This window comes from Theropithecus gelada, chromosome 4 (genome assembly GCF_003255815.1).
Source record: "Theropithecus gelada isolate Dixy chromosome 4, Tgel_1.0, whole genome shotgun sequence".
Taxonomy (NCBI): Eukaryota; Metazoa; Chordata; class Mammalia; order Primates; family Cercopithecidae; genus Theropithecus; species Theropithecus gelada.
Window position 1 is genome coordinate 142105211 of NC_037671.1, and position 26599 is coordinate 142131809.

Here is a 26599-nt window from a genome sequence, read left to right on the forward strand (position 1 = left end):
GATTATTAGGCCCAGTCCCCAGCTAAATAACTTGCAGCTAAACTGAGTTATGTCAGCTTAAGCTTCAGATTCTGACAGGAGCATTTTCTGTACTTTATCTCATTTAATCAGCACAACCACCTTCTACAGTGAATAATATTTTTTCTCCATTGTAAATTATTATATGACATCGACTTTGGGAGTGGCTTGGCAAATGCATGCAAGGCCTGCTGAGCAAGTTTGGATGGGTGAATAGATTATTAGAAAAAAATAATGATTAAATGATTTGTTTCCTAAGGGCTTTCCATTCTAATATGTGAAACATTTTGATCAACAAGAAGATAAAACTGGAAAACAAGAGATGAAATAACAATAGATATTGTTTTAATAATTCAATCTTCTTTTTTGTTTTTTGGTTTTCCTTCTCCCCCAAAACAATAAAATACGTAGCTTGGAGATTGTATTGGACTCTCAGTCCTCAGTAAGAATTAATTACCTTTTCTTCTTTTATTCCCCCCCGCCTTTTTTTCTTTACCAGGTGATGGCTGTGGACACCTAGTGACTTATCAGGATAGTGGTACAATGACATCTAAGAATTATCCCGGGACCTACCCCAATCACACTGTTTGCGAAAAGACAATTACAGTACCAAAGGGGAAAAGACTGATTCTGAGGTTGGGAGATTTGGATATCGAATCCCAGACCTGTGCTTCTGACTATCTTCTCTTCACCAGCTCTTCAGATCAATATGGTAAGAAAAGAGACCGGGGTTTCTCTGAGCATCAAAATTTTCGATATTTGCAGAGAAGGGCAAGTGGTTTGTTAATGAACAGTATATCCCGAGAAGATTAGAAGAGAAACTTGCTTGTGTAAGCTCTTGGGGGGAACTTAGAAGAATACATTTACTTCCTAAGCTGAAACAGCAAAAGACATCTAAGGAGATGTGAACCTTGTGTGTGTCTCAGAACCTTTGAGTGAGTGTCAGTGCTGCTGGGGAGAGAATTGGAGATACGTGACATTTGGTAAACCATCTACAGTTCATTATTCATTTGACAAATATTTATTGAATAGAAGAGTGACTATGTTTCAGGTACTGTGTCAGGAACTGGAGTGTAACAGTGAAAAAACAAAGTTCCTTTATGAAACTTGCATCTGCGGGGAGAGGAAGGTAGAAAATAAGCAAATATATCTGTAGTATGAGAGATGGTGAGAAAGAAAAGGAATAACGAAAATGAAGGCATCCAAAGGTGATGTAGAGCCTGCCTTTGTTTTTGTGCCACTTCCAATGGGATGGTAGGGAGGCATCATCAGTAAGTGGACATTTGAGCAGAGACCCAAAACGAGGTAAGGGAATGGACTCTTTAGGTATGACTGGGTTCAGAGTTTTCTGGGGAAGAAAATGGCAAGTGCAAAGCTCAGTTTCCTGAGTAGCCTTTGAAATTTAGTGTTTTGTGCTGTGAGATGTGCTGTTAGCCCACTGGAACCTGAAATCACAGTCACAATGACCCTTTGATCCTAAGCCCAAGGAAAGTGGGCAGTTCGAAAACGATAACAAAATCTTGCATACATTCTTTTGAGTATAGAGATTTTGTGAAATTCTCTGTGCACACAACTTTAAAAATGATACACGTTTTAGGTAAAATCCTGTCTGCCTGCTAGCTCTACTGATAATTTCTCAGACACTCACAGCTTTCTCACCTGTCTTGATCTTTGCACTCAGAGTTGCTTCCTCACTCCTGCTGCCTCTTCCTACAGTTTAGAAGCCCAGACAAGCCTTGTGACAATTCAGAGATCTAAACCAGCTCCCATGGGATAAAAAGATCTAAGATCGATTTTTAATCCCTAGGAACATTGTCTGTTTAATGATGGTTGAGTTACTCCGACAGAGTCAAGATGGTAATTTCCATATAATTGTTGGTAACTTTGTAACTGTAGTTTGACTCAAATGGGCAGGATGACACTTCCAGGGATGCTGAAGGCCCCTGGGAACACTTATTGTTCCATTACCTCTGGTAATCTAATGTGTGTTAACTTATGGAGGCATTTGTCAGGGAGTCCCTCAATAGCCAGGAGGTTTCTTTCAGATTTTGAGGAGGGGGTGAGTGTCAGAGACGCAGTGTGAAAAGTGATGCAAAGTGCTGCAGGGCCGGAAGCAGCTTTTCCACACGGGTCTCTTTGGGGAAGCATCTGCCTTGCCCGGAAGATGAGCATTTCATTCCACCTGCTGACATAACAGTGGAGGAATCATTCTGTTGCATAAGACTGTCACGTCAGAGGCTGAAGTGAGAGCAACTAAGGGAAGCAAATCCTCCCAAAGCAGGATGTGGAGAATGGATGTGGCTTTCCCACACCAGGGAGTTTCCTCCATCATCTTTGAGGTATATTCATAAATATACACAAAGGCAGAAAAGGTCAGGGGCGGTGGCTTATGCCTGTAATCCTAACGCTGGGGGGCCTAGGAGGAATGATCGCTTGAGCTCAGGAGTTCAAGCAATCTAGCCTGGGTAACATGGTGAGACCCCCATCTCTATATTATAAGAGAAAAAAGACAGAAAATAATGGAATTAACTACATATCTCAAGCCAGCTTGCAAGGTGATCATGATCTGCCTCCTCATTTCTAGATTCTTGAGCTTTCAAGCTTAGATGCCTCACTAGAAAATGAATAATGAATTGCAATTCATTCATAGCAATAAAGCCAAGTAATTTTTCTCCTTGAATTTTTTTCTATATAAATTGAATGTTTGTCTTTTGGAAATAAAATGTATACTCATTATAGAAATAAATATATTCAGTGCCTATTGTATGCCAGGCACCTGCTTGGCTCTTACATATATTGTCTAGAATCCCCTAATCCACCTTCCAAGGTAAATAATCAATGCCTTCCACAGATAGGGAAACTGAGGCACAGTGTGATTAGGTTAACATGCCCAAGATCCCAAGAGTGTACAACTGGGGTGAAAGAGAGATTTATATCTGTGTCTCTGTGGCTGCAAGACACCTACTCCCACTGCTGTTGTCTCCTGGTTTCACCATCACCAAAAAACCACATTGCACTATCATCCTTCCCGGGTGGACTAGCCCATTATTACACTATGCGGCAATTTCGTCTAAAACACAAGAAGTCAGTAGTATTTTTGATTGAGGATGTGCTTAAGATAAACTATGTAATGATGCTCAGAATTTCTCTCTTTTGTGGCTACTTTAAAGATTTCCGGTGACCAAAAACACTAACCCGACCTATATTTTAACTTAGTTAAATAAACCCCTGGTCTGTTTGAACATCCTCCAGGAATGCAGAAGGAGGAGGAGACAGAAGTGCTTTGTCTTTCAGTGGCTGGCGCTCAGAGAGTGGACATTCCTGTGCAGCTGTTGCCCAGCTTCCTGGAAGCGTGGAAGGGTGGGAGGCACCTCTGCAAGCTGATGTGGCCACAGGATCTGGCATGGCTGCGGAAGCAGGGCCCTAGTACCCTTGCAGACTCCCAAGGATCTAGAGCTATATTGCCTGAACCAGTGAGAGAGGGGAATGTCTGCTGAAATTCAGCAGGGAGAGAAGGCGTGTTATGGAATACCACCTTTAATTCCAAAATATGATGGCTTCTAATGATTATATGTGTGGCAGAAACAGCAGAATCGTTTTAGTTTATCCTGCCCGATATTTTTTATTAACCAACTAATTGTTAAAACCCACTGCCAAAGGATTTTAAAACTTAAAACTATCAGAATTTGAATGTGGAGTAAATGTTTTGAAAAAGAATAATGTTTCCTGGCATTAATGTTTGCAAGCTCTGCCAAGAGTGGACATACTTGTGATGACACTAACCATTGTGAATATGCTAAAGTTGTATAGTGTTCATCATTATGCAGTTAATGTTTAATGGTTCCCCACCATGTCAATTTTGTTTTAAATATTTGGTTTATATACTTTGGGTATTTTGATAATTCACATTCTTGCTAGCAAAAATGCGTTGTAAACAAGTGTAAACACCCACAACAACTTTCACAGTAATCTAGCAAAATATGCACTTGATCTCACTGTTTCCTAATACAGACAAAATGGGATTATTCTTCTGTTTGTCATATGATTACGGCTGATCTTTCAGATTCAAGAATCCATTAGAAGAATGTACTTGTATGCCTATGACTGAATTAAGACACTAAGATATGTGTGCTATTAATATTATGCTGGCCAAAACAAAACAAAAAAATCTTTAAGAAGTATCATGCTTTTCTTAGTAGACATCATTTTCACTATAGCTAGGGGAATTCCAGGTTTTTAACAGACCAAAGTAACTGAGACTCCCTTTGAAAAAATGCTAATATCCGTTTTCCAGTCTGTGGTCCAATTCAGGATCATAAAGCAGTTACTTGTCCTGACTTCTCAGTCTTCCTTTATCTTTTGAGAATACTGACCAGTTATTTTACAGAATGTCTGTCAATTCAGTTGGTTTGATGTTTCCTCGTGATTGAATTCAGATTATGTATTCTGGGCAGACATAATACTACTACTTTTTAAAGAAATCTTTAAAAGGCTTGCTTATGACAGTTTCTAACATTAGAAATTATGAGGTCATGTGTCCCTTCAAGAATGAGAACTAAATCTGCATTAAATTTCTTTGCTTCCCTCTTGACTATTTGATTACATGACTCTTCTTTTTTCAATCAAAACTGCATTGATTTTTAGGTTATTTCAAGCTGAAGTGTCTTCCTGGAGGAGTTCTTTGTTCTTCAAAGAGGCCCATGTCATATGAAACTTTGAAAGGACTCAAATATAAGGTGTTGCCTTTTTGTAGAAGACAATTTTGGAGAAATCTGGGCACATAAGATAATAGACAGTTGATTAAGGTAGCCTACCCAGGCTGTTCTAGGATTGAACACACTTTGAAACCTGGAATTTGAAGATTCAGACAAGTAGTTTATTAAAGAACATCTCTTTAAATTTAAACATATTGTATAAGACATTTAAGATGACTGCCTTGGTCCTGTTCTCAGTTCCCCCCTCCCTCATTTTACATATATGTGGTAAAATAACAGAAGGTTAGTTATATAAAACACTGAAATATCTTAAACTTTGAGGAAAAATAGCTGCTGATTCAGGCGTTGTGTCACACTAATATACACAGATTTAAAATATTAAATATATAATGTTGTATTTATTTAGAAGACTGAAGAGGGAAGGCTTTGCCTTCATACTGAAGATACTACTCTTAATTTTACAGCCCTTTAGTGAGCTTGTAACCTTGACTTCCCCTCTGGGTAAATTCTATTTCTAGTCTTACTGACTAGAATGGACTTAGACTGGAATATTCGCTCAGAGGTTTGTTTTTGCCCCCACTGCCGGTAGGGACCTCAGAGGAGGTCATTTCTGTTTTCCTGATCTTTCAAGAAGGTTGAGTCTGAGTTTCCCCCTGAAAGGTGACCTCCACACTGGATGGAGTTTGGGGTGGTTCGGGGACTGCCTGAAGAGCTGTTGGAGCAGTCTTGACAGGAACCAGACACTGGCCAGTCTTCATAGGCATCTCAGGGTCTCAAAGGAGCTTGTTCTGATGGAGACTCTAGACTTTCCCTCCTGGATCAGTGTGGATCAATAAAACCAGGCTGGCCTTGAAAATGAATTGAAATTTTTGTTGCTGCCTCGATATTACACTTGTGTTTAGGAGCACAAACTCTGTAATTGGACTCCCTTGCCTCAAATTCCTGCCTACTCACGGGTGTGAGCCACCACGCCTGGCCTTTACTGCTTATTTCTAAATTGTTTGACCTTGAGCAAATTATTTAACCTTTCTGTGTCTCTATTCCCTCATATTTAAAATTAGCAGGCCAGATGCGACGTCTCATGCCTGTAATCTCAGCACTTTGAGAGGCTGAGGCGGATGAATCACTTGAGCTTAGGAGTTTGAGGCTAGACTGGACAATATGGCAATCGCCTGTCTCTATGAAAAATACAAAGATTAGCTAGGCATGGTGGTGCATGCCCGTAGTCCCAGCTACTTGGGAGGTTGAGGCAAGAGGATCACTTGAATTCAGGCGATCCAGGCTACAGTGAGCCATGATCGTGCCACTACACTCCAACCTGAGTGACAGACAGAGACACTGTCTCAAAATAAAGTGGACAAAATAATAGTATCTACCACACATAGTTGACTGGCACACTTATATATGACTTTAAAGAACGATACCTGGTACATAGTAAGCACTAAGTAAACGTTAGCCATTATTATTCCTCCTCCTCCTCCCCTATCCTCTGCCCCTCTACTTTACTCTTCCTCTCCCTCTTCCCAGCCCCCTCTTCTTCTTCTTCCTCCTCCTTAGTTGTCTTGCATACTGTTTATTGTTTGTCTAAGATGGCCCTTGTTCCCCTCATAATACCCTGAGCACTCTGTTCACAAAACAGAGGCTGAGCTCCAGCAGCACACCCTACCCTACTCCTCCTGGTGGATTCCTGGTAATCCAAGAGTTTGCCCAAATCATGCCAAGCTGGTGGCAAGGGTTCACTGAGCCAGAACTAGCTCCATAAACAGATTTTCTACAGTCTCATGAGATGAACAGAGAACACATATTCTCCAAGCAACAGTATATTCAGTTTGGCTATTTTATTTACTTCACTGCCACTGCCAGTGTACGTCTTTGCATATCTTTCTCATTGAAGGACCTCTTGATTTTTCTCCTCTCTGCTTTCACCAGTCTCAATTCCTTCTGGGCCATTTAATGTTGTGTAATTAAATACAGTTGCAATAATTTCTTTCCTTATTTCAAAAATTGTTAATTGTGCCCCAACGTCTGTAGAAACTTGCTAGCTTAGCGTTGACGCATTGTCTTGCTTTCTTCTTCACTCTCATTTCTAGCCTCATTTCTGAGTCCTTCATCTCCATGCCGTTTCCCAAATGCATCATACAGTTTCATGGCCTAGTACATTTTTACAGTCATTGATGTTATTCCTTCCATGTCCCCCTCTTTTTCTTCTTTTCCTGCTTTTTCTGTCCCTTCTAATACACACACCCCCCCACACACACACCCACACACACATGTAAAAGTAAACCCTTCAAGTTTCAAATTCAGAGCTGTCTGCCTTAGAACCTTTTCTGATGTTCATCAGTTTGTCCCTTTTCTGTGCTCATGTTCTCTTTCTAAAGTTTCAGTAGAGCATCAGTTTCGGGTTGGGATAATTATTGTAGCTTCTCTGTCAGATATAGGGTGCCCTGAGCCAGGAATTACATTTTATTCATCCTGTTTTATTCACCTATTATTTATCATAGTCTTACAATTGCAGTGGCTCAGTCAGTGTTCAAGGACTGAGATTATAAGTAGCTTGATTTTGGCAAACATATTTAAAAATCTGGGTTTTTACAAAAGATAAATTGGAGTGTCAGTATTCACACTGTAGGGAAATTTACACTAAGATTCCTCTATAAACATTCCCTCTGCATTTAAAGAAAGCTTTGGTTTACATAAAATTTTAAAACTATGCTTATTATGTGGAAAAGACCAGGTAATGATATGGAAGGTGCCTGTGAGTGAGCATTCAACTATGTGCAATGCACTGGGCTTAGCACCTTAGCGTTACTAACTCATTTAACCCTTATAACAGCCCTGTGAGACAGGTCCTGTTACCAACCTTTACACATAAGGAAACTGAAGCTCAAAAAAGGCCAACTAACATGCTTATAAGATCACTTAGTGGGACCTGGGATTCAAGTCTGCTCAAATGCCCAGAGGCCCTGCTCTTAAGCACTGCACCATCCGATTCAGTGTTTGTGTTGAAAGCCATCCGATCTGCGGCTTGTGCCTAAGAAGACCTGAGTTGTAGTTCTTGTTCGTCACTTGCTGGAAGAAATGGAAACTTCTCCAGGCCTCCCCACAGGAGTATCCGGAGAATAAAGTGGGAGTCTGAGAAATCACTTACATAGAGTTCCAGTACAAGTTTAAAGTTCAAAAAATGTTTCTTAGTCAAAATGCTAAGAGGAGGCATGGTGGCAGTGACAGAAAGAAACCCTTTACTATAGGATCCTAATTGTAGTCAGTTAAATTGGTTGTGTTCTGCATCATGATTTGTACCAGGAAGTTCAAAAATTGTTCTCCTCCATTTTCTGTACTTCCACTTCCAATCACTACTTTTTTAAGCTTTGTCAGTGACTTACAAGTACAATGATGTGAAGTCAGCTGTTAATGTTTGTGGTACACTAGCAATGAGAGAAATAGGAATAGTTGGAAATAATACTAAGTGTTTAGACTCCTAATCACAACAGGTTTCTGCATGCCATTTTTTAGAATGATACCTATCTGACATATTGCAGTAAGATCGACTCATTACATCTTATCTGTTGAAGTTTTTTAAATCCCAAGGAGGGAAAAGCCCAAGATTGACAGTCTCGGTTTTACAAATGGTTTATATGTCTCTGAGACATATTATGAAGTAGAATGAAAAATGTTTATGGCTTTTAAAGATAAAACAAATAGACTTCAAAGAAATTTCCAGCTCACAGAGAGTGTTTTGGGCTGCAAACACGCTAGAAGTGCGTCCTCCTCTATGGTTGAGGCTACTTTGGTGGAAATTATTGAGAGGGACTGCTTTATCTTTGTTTTGTTTTGCCTTTTATGCCAAGATAGAATTCAGAAAGAATCTTGAACATATAAAATGTTATATCAACCAGAATGCTTTACTCTAGGTATTTTTTAACACAACCATAAGCCTCAAGGAGAAAACGCTATTGGGTTCCTCCTCCTCTTTCCCCATAAATACTTCCCTGGAGACTCACTGTGATTCAGTTTCAGTAATTGCCATCCTTCATTGGGAGAGAAGTAATGGCTTAAGTGGGTAGTGAACTCCCTGCGTTGACACACTTCTTGACCTGGGTCCTGTAGCCCCAAGGAAAGCTGCACCTTTGTCTAAGAAGCCGCCTGGTTCATTTATCATCTGTCACGGATTTTTGTGCGGGAATGAGAGACCAAAATTCTCCAGGGATACCACTTACTGTTACGTGACTATGGTTTTAATGGCACAGTCCAGGAATATCCCTTTTTTATGCTAATTTCTCTCCTTTTCAAAGAAAATGGCCTTGACAATTCTGTAATTTTGTACAATGACCCTACTGCAATTAGCAAGCAAGGACAAATCTGCGATTTGACGGCATCAGAGAAACACATCGAAAATGGACACAAATCTAGTGGTGTTTGCAGCTTCAGCATTTCTGGAGATTGTTTTATCAGCACGCCTCTGAGCACAGATCTGGGCCACGAGGAATACCACTTTCCTGGCAGCGGAATATTCCATGTGGCTGGCTCCACCCACATGTACTACCAGGGAGGGTCACTTAGGTCAATCAAGCATGTTCTTATCTGTCGTAAGAAAGAATTGTGTGCGTCAGATGATGCTCCAGAATGTTAACGAGGGTTTTCTGGAGGTTTTGTGGTGGTGGTGGTGTTGATTTATGACAGATCTTTCAGGAGTAGGTTTTTACTTGATCTCTCAGTGGTTTTTACCACTGACAGTATGGTGGTTAAAAAAAAAAAAATCAGAAATAATACTACTAAGAGAAAGAGGTTTCTTTATTTCTCTAATGGCATACATACTGTTTTTTAAACATGTCTCTTCTCTAGATAAAACAATAATTTAGTTTTATCAGTTTTAAGATAAAAGCCTTATACTCATCTGAAGTGACTTGGAACAGTTTTTAACCAAACCATCATTGCCTTGTAATGTCCAGAGTTTTGGGCACACAGTCCAGGAGAATAGAGAAGTACTATACATTGTTGTACAGACTGTCAGATTGCCAGAGAATCAAGAGGATTTCAGACTTGGCTTGTAGCAGACAGTTTATTCTTCCTTGTAGGACAGCTTTCTTTTATTCATACATGGAAAGATAAAGGGTTTCCCTTGCAGCTGCTAATGAAATAGTAGCCCCAAACAGGGAATATGCTGAGAGGAACTGGCCTACTGTGCTCAAAGAAGGCAATTCCTATAGTTCCTGGCCCTTTATTCCCTTTGTCCAAGGAATCAGCCCATTGTCTGCTGAAGCCTCATGTCTGGTGCCAAATGCCACAGGGCTGTTCCATTTGGTATCTCTGATAGTTCTTCCCACATATAGCGCCGCCAGTTACATTCCACAAAAGATAAAAGTTTTTCTTTTTTCCTGATTTTTCTGCCTACTTGATTAACTGCTGTGCCCCAGTGTGATGGGAATTTGTGACTGCAAAGTAAGATGGAACCTGCCATGCAGACAGATAGATAGAAGTGAGAGAATGTAGGAAGTTAGATGGCAAGTCCAAGTGCTATAAAACACATAGCACTGCTGGTTCTGAAGCAAACATCCATGCAAAATTGTGCGTCCTATTTTTAGGGAGGGGTTGGATTTCAGTCTGACTGAACTGAAGTACGTTTGCCAATCTAAACACTGCCTGAGCCCAAGAATATAACCACAATCAAAGTTAGAAGTCACCGAGCTCTCATGTGGATTTCCAATGAAACTGTCTTTGTAAATATTTAAATATATGTGTAGATCCTTTTTAAAAATCAGGAGACCTTTGGAGAGGACCAACAGTGAAGTATATCGCGTGGGCAGGGGTGAGTCGAGAAAGATTTTCTTTTCAGAAGACGAGAGATAATCCTTAAAGGAGTCTGGCGGAACACCGAGGACATTGCTTAGGACAGACTCCCAGGATCTTTCTGTGGTTTCCCATTAATTATTTTTCCCCTCACTGCTATCATATTTTTCCATTTTTCTCTCTTGCCTTTTAACTCTAGGAATGTAATTGTTAACTTCTAGTCTATGAAAAGGAATTTTCATCTGTCAGACCTTGAGGCAGGCAATAATTTGGATGTTTTGCCCTAGGCAATACTACAGCCAGTATTCAACTCCTGTCCCCCACCCTGAATTAAAACTCACTATTCTGATGTTTGTAATCATGATGAAATGATCAAAATAACTCTTCAGGCCAGGCACTGTGTCCCATGTCTATAATCCCAGCACTTTGAGGAGGCTGAGACGGGAGGATTGCTTAAGGCCAGGAACTTGAGACCAGCCCGGGCAACATAGTGAGACCTCATCTCTACAAAAAATCAAAAAATTAGCTGGACGTGGTGGCACACACCTGTAATCCAACTTCTTGGAAGGCTGAGGTGGAAGGATTGTTTGAGCCCAGGAGGAGTCGTGATCATGCCACTGCACTCCAACCTGGGTGACAGGAGAAAGACCCTGTCTCAAAAAAAAAAGAAAAAAGAAAAACAAATATCCTCTCAATGATGATATTTATACAGAGAGGGTATCTCCTACCCCCTCTAGAATGTAGTTACAATTTTGCAGCACAGTAATAAAAATATGAAAGGGATTGATGTCTGTGTGGTAAGGGTAATTAAAGGGGTATGTGTTTACATTTTCCTTCTTTGATCTGCTTCCAGAAATATTTACATGCTTATCATAACTGGGAGGATGAAACCAAATTAGAGTTTTACTATATTTATGTTTTTGGTCTAGGAAATCATATATATTGCACAACTTAGTGTGGTGGTATACACTCTTATTTGTGTAAAATATGTATACTTTTTGCAACTTTTCCTTTCAACTGTTTCCTGAAATCTAAAAAAAAAAAAAAAATCTAAACAAGTTCTCGCTGATAATCAATTTAGACTTGCTTACCTTACAGTTTGTGTTTTGTGGGTTTTTTTTTTTTTTTTGAGATGCAGTCTTGCTCTGTCACCCAAACTAGACTGCAGTGGTGGGATTGTGGCTCACTGCAACCTCCACCCCCCCCAGTTTCAAGCAATTCTCCTGCTTCAGCCTCCAGAGTAGCTGGGATTACAGGCACCCACCACCATGCTCGGCTAATATTTTTTTGTATTTTTAGTAAAGATGGGGTTTTACCATGTTAACCAGGCTGGTCTTGAACTCCTGATCTCCTGACTCCGCCCACCTTGGCCTCCCAGAGTGCTGGGATTACAGGCATGAGCCACCGTACCTGGCCACCTACAGTTTTCATTAGAACTCATTGGAATGCTATGGAAATGTAAGGAGAGATTACTATCATCATCACCATTTGGGGAGGGGTGTATTAGTGGGTTAATATAAAAAATGTGATTTGAAAATATTCTAACTTATTAAAAGCAACAAGTTACAGTTCATAATATTCATCCTTAGGTTTACAAAGCAAGTATCTTCACCCCTCATATCTGTGCAAAGAACAGAGGAATTTCAAACATATCTAAAACAAACAGAGTAAGTTGGAAAAGTCAAGTATAGCTGTCTGACTCACCTTAACTTTGCAAAAATGTTTATCATTCTACTTATTTAGTCTGAATTGCCTATCTGCTGTGCTTGTGAGCAAGACTAAAGTTTATAAAAATCCATATTATTCATTACACGAATTTTTTTTTTCTTGCTTCTTTACACTTCTCTTCCTGACTTCTGCATAGTATTTCAAAGTGACAAGATTAAAAATATTTTACGAATCTGTTAGTTGAATTTGGCTTTTAGAAACTGTTGTAAAAAGAGCATTTCTATTCAATTCAAACAGTTTTTGGGAGGCTGTCACCTGCCAGGTACTATACAGTCTGTTGGAGATAAAGGGATGGATATAAAAGTTCCTTGTACTATGGAACATAGTCTAAAGAGAAAATAGGTATTACTTATTTTTTAATATATTCATTTATTTAATAAGCACATATAACTCTTACTATGTGCTAGGTACTATTCTAAGTAATTTGAAAGTATTAACTCATGTAAGTAATTACATATGATGAATGCTTCTAAAGGGAAGTGAACGTTTTTATTTAGATTTCACTATAATTTAGTAATAGGAAATGCTAGAAATTTGGCATGTGAGGTCAAGCATATAGCATTTCTTTCTTATTCTATCATATCTTCAGAATGTGAAACTTGGAACAGAGAGAAATTGGATCCTTTATACCAGGAGGGCAATGCTTAGTTGTGTAATGATCTTCTGACTCTTTAGCAAGTGTATTAGTCCATTTTCATGCTGCTGATAAAGACATACTTGAGACTGGGCAATTTACAAAAGAAAGGTTTAATTGAACTTACAGTTCCACGTGGCTGGGGAAGCCTCAAATCGTGGAAGGCAAAAGGCACGTCTCACCTGGTGGCAGACAAGAGAAAAGAGCTTGTGCAGAGGAACTCCTTTTTTAAAAACCATCAGATCTCGTGAGACTTATTCGCTTTCGTGAGAACAGCATGGGAAAGACCTTCCTCCATGATTCAGTTACCTCCCACCAGGACCCTCCCACAACACATGGGAATTCAAGCTGAGATTTGGGTGGGGACACCCAAACCATATCATTTTGACCCTGGCCTCTCCCAAGTCTTATGTCCTCATATTTCAGAACCAATTATGCCTTCCCAACAGTCCCCCAAAGTCTTAACTCATTTCAGCATTAACTCAAAAGTCTGCAGTCCAAATCTCATCTGAGACAAGGCAAGTCCCTTCTGCCTATGAGCCTGTAAAATCAAAAGCAAGTTAGTTACTTCCTAGATACATTGGGGGAACTGGCATTTTCATTAGAACTCATTGGAATGCATTTTCATTAGAACTCAATGGCATTTTCATTAGAACTCATAGAAATGTAAGGAGAGATTACTATCATCATCACCATTTGGGGAGGGGTGTATTAGTGGGTTAATACAAAAAATGTGATTTGAAAACTGGCATTAGGTAAACACAGCCATTCCAAATGGGATAAATTAGCCAAAACAAAGGGGCTGCAGGCCCCATGCAAGTCTGAAATCCAGTGGGGCAGTCAAATCTTAAAAGCTCCAAAATGATCTCCTTTGACTCCATGTCTCACATGCAGGTCACGCTGAGGCAAGAGGTGTTCCCATGCTTGGGCAGCTCTGCCCTTGTGGCTTTGCAGGGTGCAGCCTCCCTCCCCAGTGCTTTCACAGGCTGGTGTTGAGTGTCTGCAGCTTTTTCCGGTGCAATAGATCTACCATTCTGGGGTCTGGTGGCCCCCTTCTCACAGCTCCACTGGATGGTGCCCCAGTAGGTACTCTGTGTGGGGGCTCTGACCCCACATTTCCCTTCTGCACTACCCAAGCAGAGGTTCTCTATGAGGGCCCCTGCAGCAAACATCTGCCTGGGCATCCAGGCATTTCCATATGTCTTCTGAAATCTAGGTGGAGGTTCCCAAACCCCAATTCTTGATTTCCATGCACCCACAAGCTCAACACCACACGGAAGCTGCCAAAGCTTGGGGCTTGCACCCTCTGAAGTCGTGGCCCGAGTTCTGCGTTGTCCCCTTCCAGCCATAGCTGGAGCAGCTGAGACACAAGACACCAAGTTCTAGGCTGCACACAGCACAGGGACCCTAGGCCTGGTCCAGGAAACCACTTTTTCTCCTAGGTCTCTGGGTCTGTGATGGGAAAGGTTGCCCTGAAGACCTCTGACATGCCCTGGAGACATTTTCCTCATTGTCTTGGGGATTAACATTTGGGTTCTTCATTACTTATGTAAATTTCTGCAGCTGGCTTGAATTGCTCCTCAGAAAATGGGATTTTCTTTTCTATTGCACTGTCAGGTTGCAAATTTTCTGAACTTTTATGCTCTGCTTCCCTTATAAAACTGAATGCCTTTAACAGCACCCAAGTTACCTCATGAATGCTTTCCTATTTAGAAATGTTTTCCACATGATACCCTAAATCATCTCTGTCAAGTTCAAAGTTACACAAATCTCTAGGGCGGGGTCAAAATGCCACCAGTCTCTTTGCTAAAACAGAACAAGAGTCACCTTTGCTCCAGTTCCCAACAAGTTCTTCATTTCCATCTGACACCACCTCAGCCTGGGCATTATTGTCCATATTGCTGTCAGCATTTTGGGCAAAGCCATTCAACAGACCTCTAGGAAGTTCCACATTTTCCCGTCTTCTTAGTCCTCCAACTGTTCCAACCTCTGCCTGTTAACCCAGTTCCAAAGTCACTTCCACATCTTTGGGTATCTTTTCAGCAGCGCCCCACTCTACTGGCACCAACTTAACTGTATTAGTCTGTTTTCGTGCTGCTGATAAAGACATACTTGAGACTGGGCAATTTACAAAAGAAAGGTTTAATTGGACTTACAGTCCCACATGGCTAGGGAAGCCTCAAATCATGGTGGAAGGCAAAAGGCACGTCTCACATGGTGGCAGATGAGAAATGAGCTTCTGCAGGGGACCTCCTTTTTTAAAAACTATCAGATCTCATGAGACTTATTCACTATCATGAGAGCAGCACGTGAAACACCTTCCCCCATGATTCAATTACCTCCCACCAGGTCCCTCCCACAACACATGGGAATTCAAGATGAGATTTGGGTGGGGACACAGCAAAACCATATCAAGCAGTTTTGTCCCTATTGGTTCTGGTCAATATAACCCAGGTTTTATTCATATTGACTTGGAGCTGTCTTTTTCTTTTATTCTTCTTCCTTGATCATGATTGTTGTTGCCGCTATTTCCATACTGTTTTGAGAGAAGTTAATAAATAATACCTCTCTTCAGAGTTTGTTTGCTAATCCCTGTTTCATAGAGATTGTCCTACATATGTTACTTTCAAAATGACAATGTAAAAGCTGAACTTTAGTTTGCGTAGTCTTAGGAAGAGTTTTTGTTATTTTAAGCTCCAAGTGTAATTTTGCCCTTTGAAAGTTCATTGAGTTCCTATTGCTTTTCAAGAAACTTATTTTAGAAACGTTATACCCTTAATTGTATAATTTGTACTATAATATTTCAAAACGCTTTAGAAGTTATTCTGCTTTTGTATACGTTTTATAAATCAAAATGAATTGGGCGGTTAACCAGAAGTTACTGTAAAGGAAATATCAATGTGTATGCTGCATGTTGATAAAATTCTTACCATGCTTTGCCAAGTCTTTTAACTTTAAAACTTCCCTGAAAAAAAAAGATTTTTTTTTAGTTTATTTGAGCAAATTTAGGAGGCCCCTAAAATAACGTTTTTGTAATAAAATTTTCTTTACTACCTAATGTGTTTAACCTTTGTCTTTTTACAAAAACCAAAACCTATCTCTTGGGTTGCTCACAGTTAACTAGTTCCAGCCTATTGCTTGTCTAGAGTAAGTCACTTTCCCCTTGGCTTAGTTCACAGTCAGTCAGAAATTATGAGTCCGGGCGTCAAGCTAAATTTCAGTTGGTAAAGATTATAATCATACATATGTATTGTCTAGTAAATTTGGCCTTTAAAGGAAAAAAAAATGCCATATACTAATCATTTGTGCTGGTATAAATTTTGAAATGTGCCACAAGTGTGCTTTGTTTTTAGGTCCATACTGTGGAAGTATGACTGTTCCCAGAGAACTCCTGTTGAACACAAGTGAAGTCACCGTCCGCTTTGAGAGTGGATCCCATATTTCTGGCCGGGGTTTTTTGCTCACCTATGCGAGTAGCGACCATCCAGGTATAACGGAAGAATCAACACATATGTCTAAACCTTATCTGTGTAAGAATTCCTCTTGCTACTTATCACCATCCCTGGACATAATTGTGGTCTGGGATGCAGAATTAAGATATGAGGGAGAAGAGGAACATTGTATCTTTGTAAATGGTTAGGTCTGAACTGAATCATGTTGTAGCACAGGGGTGTCCAATCTTTTGGCTTCCCTGGGCCACATTAGAAGAAGAAGAATTGTCTTGGGACCACACATAAAATACACTAACAATAGCTGATGAGCTAAAAAAAAAAAATTGCAAAAAATTTTATAATTATGTTTTAAGAAACTTTAGGAATTTGTGTTGGGCTGCATCCAAGGCCATCCTGGGCTGCATGTGACCCAAGGGGCATGGGTTGGACAAGCTTATTAGCATGTTTGATTGATCAGTTGACTTATATGGGATAGAATTCATCTCATTTTTCCTAAAAACCTTACGTAGCACACCTTTGTGTTCCCCTCCTGATCTTCTCTCCTCACTATTCTCTGGAGCCCTCCCCCAACCTCCTTCCTAGCTCAGAGGCAAGCCTTTTCACCAGTGAGCCCCTCCCCAACACACACCAGTACACCTGCACAGGAGGCATGCACAGTGTGTGCAGGATGAGGAAGTCAGTGTCACACAGTGTAATAACTGTAAAGCTGAAACTTGTATGGGAGAGAAGGGAAGGGAAACACGAACACTGGTGAGAGAGAGAAGCATGGGCTCCTGTCCTGGGCTCTTGTGCTTCAGAGTAATTACTGTGCAGCCCATACCATGTCTGCCTATGGTCATAGAGGTTTCTGCTCTCAGTCTTCTCTGGCAGAAAGGCTCTGGGAATGAGGTGTGCCATTCATTTTCCTCTTAGCCAGTCAGCTCTGACTAATCACAGCAGATGTCTGCATGGCCAGTGTTCACCATATACTGCCCCCAAAGAACTATTACAGTAAGTGTGGAATATTTTGGAAACCATACTATGTTGATCTAAATGCATCGAGATCCACTGTATCTTAGCCTCTATTGCTGAATATTTGTTTCATTCTGTAAATTACTCCAGAGAGCACCTTCTTTTTTAAAATGCTCGGTCCTGGTTGATGAAAGCTTACATGCTAGAGGTTTTCTTGGTAAAGGTCTGCTTCTCTGTCACCAGATGCCACTGGCTAAATTATTGAATTAAAATGTTTGTGGGAACCTTCTCTATGAACTCTGTTGGGCTTTTGAAATTGTTTTCTTCCTGCCAGGGGACATTATACATACGGTCTTTGTAGGCCTATAGTGGGTAGCAACTAAAGAGCGTTGTTGTTTTTTTTCCTGTTGGCTATAGATTCTGCTATCATTTACTAGATGATTGTGTTGGAAAACTATCATTGGTGGCAGAAAAAAGAAATGAAAGGAACTCATTAAATACTGGAGATGGTGATTCTCGGTATTTATTTTTAAAAGGAAAATTCTGATAACTATGTAGTGAATAAATGCTTTTTCAAAACTCTCTTTTATTTTAAAAGAAAGCTTTGCAGCATGAGTGTCCTAGTTTTTATTCATTCTATTGCAATTATCTTTATGACAGATTTAATAACGTGTTTGGAACGAGCTAGCCATTATTTGAAGACAGAATACAGGTAAATATAGGTATCCTAACTGTGTTGCCGTAGTTGTGTATTGCTGAACATTTTGTTTTCCTTCACATTAAACCAGATACATTTGTACTTAAAGCTCTTTTTAACCATTCATGTTGTAACTAATGAGGAATATTTGAAACAGTTTCTTATATAGCAGGAAGTCAGCAAACATTTTCTGTCAAGGGGTAGATAATAAATATTTCAGGTTTTCCAGGCCATACAATCTCTGTTGCATTTATTCATATAATCTCTGTTGCTGTTATAGCAAAAAAAAAAGCAGCCACAGACAATGTATTCACTAACAGACATGCTGTGTTTCAGTAAAACTGTATTTACAAAAACATCAGTAGGGTGGATTTGGTCCACAGGCCATAGTTTGCTGACCCCTGAGTTCCACTATAGGGCCAGGGAATCATTACTGAGTCTAGACTGTATTTTTTTTTCCTGGCTGGTATTTGGGAGTGACTTTTACAATTCTTTCATTTGGGAGGAGGCGCATTTTGTCTTTACCACTAGAGAAAAACCTACTGCAAATAAGAAGATGAAAATTCTCAACCCAGCTTTAACCTGAAAAACTACTTAGCCACTTTGATGCACATTTCCTTATCTATCAAGTAAAACAGTCTAAAGCAGAATTTCTTAGCCTTGGCACTGTTGATATTTTGCGTCAGATAATTCTTTATATTGCAGGGCTGTCCTGCGCATTGTTAGATATTTAGCAGCATCCCTGGCCTCTGTGTCCTAGATGTCAGTTGTGATAACCAAGAATGTCTCCAGACGTTGCCAAATGTGTCATGGTGGGCAGAATCGCCCCCAGTGGAGAACCACTGTCTAGAGATCATTGTCAACAACACTAAGAAAAACTTTGACTTTTTTTTTTTTCCAAGACAGGGTCTTGCTCTCTTGCCCAGGCTGGAGTGCAGTGGTACAATTATAGCTCCCTACAGCCTCAAACTCCAGGGCTCAAAGTATGCTTCTGCCTCAGCCTCCCAAGTGGCTGGGACAACAGGTGTGCACCATCATAGCTGGCTGATTTTTAAATTTTTTAAGAAATGGGTGTCTTTCTATATTGTCCAAGCTGATCTCTGACTTCTGGACTCAGCTTCCCAAAGTGCTGGAATTACAGGTGTGAAGCATGGCCCCCACCTGTGACTCTCTAGAGTGCTTTCCTAGTGCCCAGTATAGCTCTCTGCACTTAGCACAGAGTAAGTAGCTCTTGTGAACATTTCAACATGTCTGCAAGGAAGGTTCTGTTACATCCTAAAAAACAAGGTACAAACCAATTAAGACTTGCTGAGGGCTACATGCCTCATAAGTGTAGCCAGGGAGTCAGGCTTAAGAGCCCATAGTCCTATCTCAGACATTTGGACATTCTAATGAATGAGATGATTTTATGTGCAGAAACAACTCTAGTGTTAACTAATATTAAGTCTAATAGGGGGAATAATGAAAATGAGCAATAATTAAATGTTGCTTTTAAAGTTACTGTTCATCCAGTATACACATATGCCAATATTATCTATTCTAGCTCTACCTCTACAGTCCCAGCTGGTGATAGGGCCTCTGGGTATCAAATGGTCATTTCCTGTTCTCCTAAAGAAAGGGAATATATCCAAGCTTACAAGGTGGCATTATGGTGCCAGACATCTCAGCTTTAGCCCAGCCATTTTTTAGTATTTAGATTAAAGAAAAGGCCTGGTGACTAATACAGGTCCACAAGCGCTCATCTGTAATTATGAAGTGTAGAAAGTTTTGAAAGCCTTTTGTGACTCATTTGGTGGTGATTGTTGATTACTGTGACCTTAAATTAGTTTGACAGCCAAATTGGACTAGGTTAACATGAGACCATTTAATCTTTACATATGTTATTTAATATGACTATTAAGGCATTTGACACAAGTTTTTTAATGTTTTTTATTAATGTCTGCAGACCCCACCAGCGTATTACATCATATACATCATTAGAACTGTTTCACTTTTCTAGAAGCCAAGAAATTCTGAATTCTGAAATACAGCTGATTCTAAGGGAATTGGCTCTAGGGAATTGTTACCCTGTAATGGGAATTCTCACTATTTTTATTTCTTAATTCCACGAGTACTGCTGCAATGCAGGGACTCCGAAAGGTCAATGGGAAAAAATTATGGAATATTTATTTGGATAGTTTTGATAATTACTTGTTACATATATAATTTGCCAAGTCAGCAAGAGGACACTGAGAGGAAATGAAATAAAAACAACTTCTGTTCTGGAATCTGTTTGGGCTGGTACACTCTTTTTAAACAAACCAAGTAAACATTATGTAAAGTGGTATATATATAGAAGTAAGGGCACATGGCATGCATCTTCAAAGCTGACAACATTCTTATAATACTTTGGCTTCCTTTTTGTGTGTTTTTTATAGATGTTTATAACTTTCTTCATATCTTGTTGATATGTTGACACTTGAAGGGACTAGAGATGAAGAAACAATCTAAGAGAGATTATATGCAGTATCAGGGTCCCACTGCTTGCTAGGTAGTGCCGGAGACTGGGCCTCTCTGCTCCTAGCACTGACACCCTTCGGCTGCACCACATGCTATGACATATTTCTGGAAAGTTTCTTGAAAAATGACTGTTAAGTAAATTGAATCCTAATTTTTTTTTTTTTTGAGACTGAGTTTTGCTCTTGGTCCCCAGGCTAGAGTACAGTGGTGTGATCTGGTCTCACTGCAAACTCCGCCTCCCAGGTTCAAGTGATTCTTCTGCCTCAGCCTCCCAAGCAGCTGGGATTACAAGCATCTGCCACCACACCGGCTAGTTTTTCTGTATTTTTAGTAGAAACGGGGTTTCACCATGTTGGCCAGTCTGGTCTTGAACTCCTGACCTCAGGTTATCCACCCGCCTTGGCCTCCCAAAGTGCTGAGATTACAGGCGTGGGCCAGTGCGCCAGCCTTGGAATCCTAATTTTAAAATATATACTTTTTTTCTGATTGCAAAAGTATTTCATAACTAATGTGGACCAGACCATCTAATGTGGTAGCCACTAGCCACAGGTGGCTAATGAACTCTTGAACTGTGGTGAGTGCAAATTGAGGTGTGTTGTATAAAATGCACCCCAGATTTTGGAAGTTAAATCAAAAAAAGAGAAAATATCTTACTGGTGTTTATTTCTGTTTATTACATGTAGAAATGATAAAATTTGAACATGCTGGATTAAATAGAATATATTATTAATTTTGCATGTTTCTTTTTACTTTTTAAAAATATGACTACTTGAATATTTAAATTTGTGTGTGTGGCTCCCATTATATTTCTATCAGACTGTACTAATATAATGGCAATATTACAGTATATATAACATGGAAAGTGAAAGCTCCTTACAATCTTACTGCCAGAGAGAATCTAGGGATATTCTTCTTTGTCTTTTTTATCCATAGAAAACAAAATTGTAGGCCGGGCGCGGTGGCTCAAGCCTGTAATCCCAGCACTTTGGGAGGCCGAGGCGGGCGGATCATGAGGTCAGGAGATCGAGACCATCCTGGCTAACATGGTGAAACCCCGTCTCTACTAAAAATACAAAAAACTAGCCGGGCGTGGTGGCGGGCGCCTGTAGTCCCAGCTACTCGGAGGCTGAGGCAGGAGAATGGCCTGAACCTGGGAGGCGGAGCTTGCAGTGAGCCGAGATCGCGCCACTGCACTCCAGCCTGGGTGACACAGCGCGAGACTCCGTCTCAAAAAAAAAAAAAAAAAAAAAGAAAACAAAATTGTTACATATTTTAAACATTTCTTATAGAAACAAGATTATACTATATATAATGTTTAGAAATGTTTCTGTTTCTGAAAAATATTTGTTGGACGTCTTAGAATCAAGTAAAATGCATTAGGGAAGCTCATTGTTTAATAGACTTTATGATGAATCCTTATATAAAACAAGAAATTATTGTGTAAAAGTTGCCTTCAGATGAACATTGTAGATCAATCTGTATTTTCACAGATCAGGTTTCTAATTTGCCATTAATGCAAGATATTATATGGAGGGCAGAAAGTACTTTAAAACTTTAAGTACAGGTTAATATTTTTTGGTTGTGTGTAATTTAATAAAATATAAATTATTTATTTTTCTTTTTCCAGCAAATTCTGCCCAGCTGGTTGTAGAGACGTAGCAGGAGACATTTCTGGGAATATGGTAGATGGATATAGAGATGTAAGTAATTGAGGGTAATGGCAGAGAATGAATTAAAAGGAGTAAGTGCTTTACTCTGAGTAAATTAATTACTGAGTAAAGTCAAAAACAAACTCTAGATAGATGCATGAGTCTCTCTTGTCTGAGAATAAATGAAATAAGTATAAAAACCAAGGTTACCCATGCATTCATTCCTATTTCTAGCATTTCCAGCTAAGCTTATTATAAATGAAATGAAAAACAAACCTTTACCATCTGAGAGTATTATCCCATCCACTTTTTGTAAGAGGTTATGGATTTGCATCCTTTTTGTTATGGTTTATTTCTTTAACATTCCAACTGTATGTGTATGTTGGAATGTTTATTTCTTTAACATTCCAACCTGTAATAGAGCAAAGGACATGAATATTCACATCATAGAATAGTGACATTGTGTCTGAGGCCAATGAAGCCATCCACCCTGCTCTTATTCCCCTCTCTCTTTGCAAACCAAGTTCTTATGTCCAGGAAGACTGCCTGGGTTATGTAGTAATACATTGTTCCTGCATGTCCTATCTCAGATACATAATCCTCCACTTGTTTCTATTTACAGATTTCTGTCCTGGAAATCTAGTATCTGATTTATTTAAAAATTTACATTGCTATTTGAAGTAGTTGGGTTTATAGCCTAGCTTTTGAGAAGTGCCTTAAGTTATTAGAAATCTATAGCAAAAACCTATGGTTGTGAAACTGTTCTTAAAGTTATTAACGTGTATTTTTATGCCTGTGGGAAAATAACCTTTATCTACTTGTTCCAGGTGATTGATAAATCCTCTGTGGTGTGGGGGAAAAGTTTGACTGTAATTTTCTCTTTTAGCATATTCTGATCCTCTGAACAGCAGATTTTGTTGTTACTTTGCCTTTAGTTCCACTTTTCCATATTTTTATTTACAAGATTGACACAGAATACTTATTTGACCTACAAATTGACTCTTAAAATGTTTTACACTATTTCAGTTTGAAGGTTTACTTGGCTCAAAGGATTCTTAAGTGACTACAGGGAATTAAGAGAAATAAAAAGTTGACATTTTTTTCCCAGCAAAAGAAAGTTTTATTTATTATTTTCCTGTTCTATGCAAGAAATGTAAGAATTATGTACAGTAAGAGAAATAGCATAGTTTTTTCTTACTGTGGATGTTTATCTTACCTCCTGACAGAGCTATATTTTTTAGCATAACAGGTAAATGATTTCCTGCATGGTAGATGGGAGTACATGATCCTTAAGTGCTGGCAAACAGGTTTTCTGTTTGACTCACCAACTGATTTTGCACTGTTTGCTTTTAGAATGATTTTATCTGGAAGGAAATTTTGTGTTTCGAAAGCTACTCTCTTCGAAGAACTCGGATTAGTGCCTTTTTGTATATGTCAATGTCATGGATGTATTAGATACTTATTGCTGCATAATAATATTACCATAAACTTAGAGGCTTAAAGTGGCACATATTTATTATCTCATTTTCTGTGGGTTAGGAGACTGGGCATGGTTTAGCTGGGTTCTCTGCTTCAGGGTCTTAGAAGGGTGCAACAAACGTGTCAGCTGGGGCTGCAATCTCATTGGAGGCTCAACTGGGGAAGGATCTGCTTCTAAGCTCATGTGGTGTTGACAGCATTCAGTTACTTGTGGATTATTGGATTGAGGGCCTCGGTTTCTTCCTGGATTTTGCCTGGAGGCCATCCTCAGTTCTTGCCATGTAGACCTTCCCAACGTGGCCACTTGCATCCTCAAAGCAAACAAGGGAGAGTCTTTGAGCAAAGGCATCTCCTAGCAAGATAGATTACACTCTTATATGATGTTATCATGGGAATGGTATCCCCTCACTTTTGCCATATTCTTATAGACTTAGAAGAAAATCTCAGCTCCCATCCACACTCAGGGGGATTCAGAGGAATCCCACAAGATGGGATACAGGGAGTGGGGGTCAATGGGGGTTATCTTGGAGTCTGCCTCCACAGTGCCTTCATCTTGGGAAATGTATTCAGTTGTAGCAAGTCGTTTCAGAAGAATTTTGCAACATCAAAGCATATCCTGTAGGTCAGGATAACAGAATATGTAAAATAAATAACTAGAGGAGCTGTTGAAGAAGTAGGTACCCTGTCTCAGGGAAGAATATATTGTCTTACAGAGCTATTGTAGAAAAGGTATTGGCTTATTCTGTGTTACTCCAAAAGACAGAACTGGAATCAATGGATAAAAGTTATAGGGATGCCAATTTCAGCTGCATATAAGGAATAATTGAACAATGCAAAATGGGATAGGCTGTCTCGAGAAACAGTGATTTCCTAGTCACTGGAAATGTCAGGTGTAGATGTTAAAACCATTTGTCAGGGATAGACTGTCTTTGTGTGGGAAGGCTGCTGTGGAGTAGAGACAGGGGTGGTCTGTCAGGAGGTGTGAGGGGGAAACTTTAAAGGCCTTTTTGAATTTTTGAGATTAGGTAGTTCTGTCTCCTACTGACAAATTTAGGCATCCAAATTGGTGTATGTTTCCAATGCCAGTGAAGGAATATGGGCTTCTCTTACAATCTGCCTCACCTGCCCCCAGAACAGTTTTTCTTTTGGCACCTTCTCCCCAGCCTGCTAACTAAACCATCTGTTTTTAAGCAGAACACATCACTTAATTAATTTGTTTCAGCAGTTCTCCTCTCCCCAGAATGTTCAAGAAGTACTGTAAAATAGAGACAGTAAACATGTAGTGCGCTGCAGTTTAGGAGGAGAAGGGGAGAAACTGGGCCTCTTGTACACACCCAGAAAAAGCCAGAAGGAAATACATCATAATGGCAAGTGATTATCTCTGGGTAGTGACAACATGAGTGAATTTTTTTTTTTATTGTTTCCAACATCTCTATAAAGAATACACGTTTTATGAAGAAAACATTGTTGATATGGTAATTAGGACTATAACAGCACAGAAATAACTCATATTATGGAAAGAGGCATATATTTGATAATTTAACATTTTGCTACCATTCCACCAACATTTTTACACATGTGCTTTATTCTACCTTACTGGTTTTGGTTCATGTTTTATTAAATGCAATCTAAAATGTTTACTTTTTTGTTACACTTCCTTTTAAAACATTGTCAACACTATTTTAATACAAGTTGATTTTTCCTAAAGGAAGAGTTAAGAAAATGCTGGGATGATTTGATAGTTGCTTGAAAGTTGTTTAGCCTTAGTTCACACTGATCTATTTGGCCATCATTTATGGCTTAGTGAGCTTCAGAGATGTTTATTGTAGATGATGCCATCCACCTCCAATTGCCTGAGCCATGCAGGTATTCTCTTCAGCTGGCCATTGCATTCCCTTTCCTAAAGAATTGTTACATTTACATTATTCTGTTTAAGTATATTTTGTTTAAGATAATTTACTAATTAAAACCATTTGTCAGGGATAGCTGAATGTCTTAGTATCAAGTAAAATTCATTAGGGAAGCTCGTTGTATTTTTTGTTTGTTTGTTTGTTTGTTTTTTGAGACGGAGTCTAGCTCTGTCGCCCAGGCTGGAGTGCAGTGGTGTGATCTTGGCTCACTGCGCACTCCACCTCCTGGGTTCACGTCATTCTCCTGCCTTGGTCTCCCCAGTAGCTGGGACTACAGGCGTCCGCCACCATGCCCAGTTAATTTTTTGTATTTTTAGTAGAGACGGGGTTTCACCATGTTAGCCAGGATGGTCTCGATCTCCTGACCTTGTGATCTGCCTGCCTCGGCCTCCCAAAGTGCTGGGATTACAGGCGTGAGCCACCGTGCCTGGCTGGTATTGATTTTTAAAATTCACATTTATTGAACCTGACTTTTGAAAATTCCCTTTTGAAGAGATGGTACAATTTATGTCTTTATTTTTTAGCTATTTTGAAGTCTAAGTCTCACTGAAATGTAAATATTGGAAAGCCGTATTACCTAGCCTATGTACACGGGTACATATTACCTAGCATATGTACTTAGTCTATGTACATTCTGCTCTGTAGAGCAGAGCGTCTCTACAACCAGCTGGGCAGAATTTGCTGGAAAAAGAAAAATAATTTATATTTTATTAAATTACACAACCAAAAAATATTAAACTGTACTTAAAGTTTTAAAGTATTTTCTGCCCTCCATATAATATCTTGCTTTAATGGCAAATTAGAACCTGATTTGTGAAAATACAGATTGATCTACAATGTTCATCTGAAGGTCCAACTTTTGTTTGGACCCAGGAGTCCAAACTGATGATAAGAAAGCTTTTTAATGAAAGAAAATTCAGGAAAAATATACAGAAAATTCAGGAAAGATAACAATGCAAGCTGCATTCTTATTAAAGAGTACATCTTAGGCCGGGCGCGGTGGCTCAAGCCTGTAATCCCAGCACTTTGGGAGGCCGAGACGGGCGGATCACAAGGTCAGGAGATCGAGACCATCCTGGC

The 26599-nt window shown here is 39.6% G+C and overlaps 1 protein-coding gene across 2 annotated transcripts in view; it reads left to right on the forward strand.

Moving 5' to 3' along the window:
* DCBLD1 (discoidin, CUB and LCCL domain containing 1) overlaps positions 1 to 26599 on the forward strand; it is an 86632-nt gene that overhangs the window by 20773 nt on the left and 39260 nt on the right. For both annotated transcript variants that reach the window (XM_025382357.1, XM_025382356.1), the window contains exons 2-5: positions 518 to 730; positions 16236 to 16370; positions 17946 to 17997; positions 22109 to 22181. In XM_025382357.1, coding sequence (XP_025238142.1) covers positions 518 to 730; positions 16236 to 16370; positions 17946 to 17997; positions 22109 to 22181 — 473 coding nt within the window. The remainder of the gene's footprint in view (positions 1 to 517; positions 731 to 16235; positions 16371 to 17945; positions 17998 to 22108; positions 22182 to 26599) is intronic.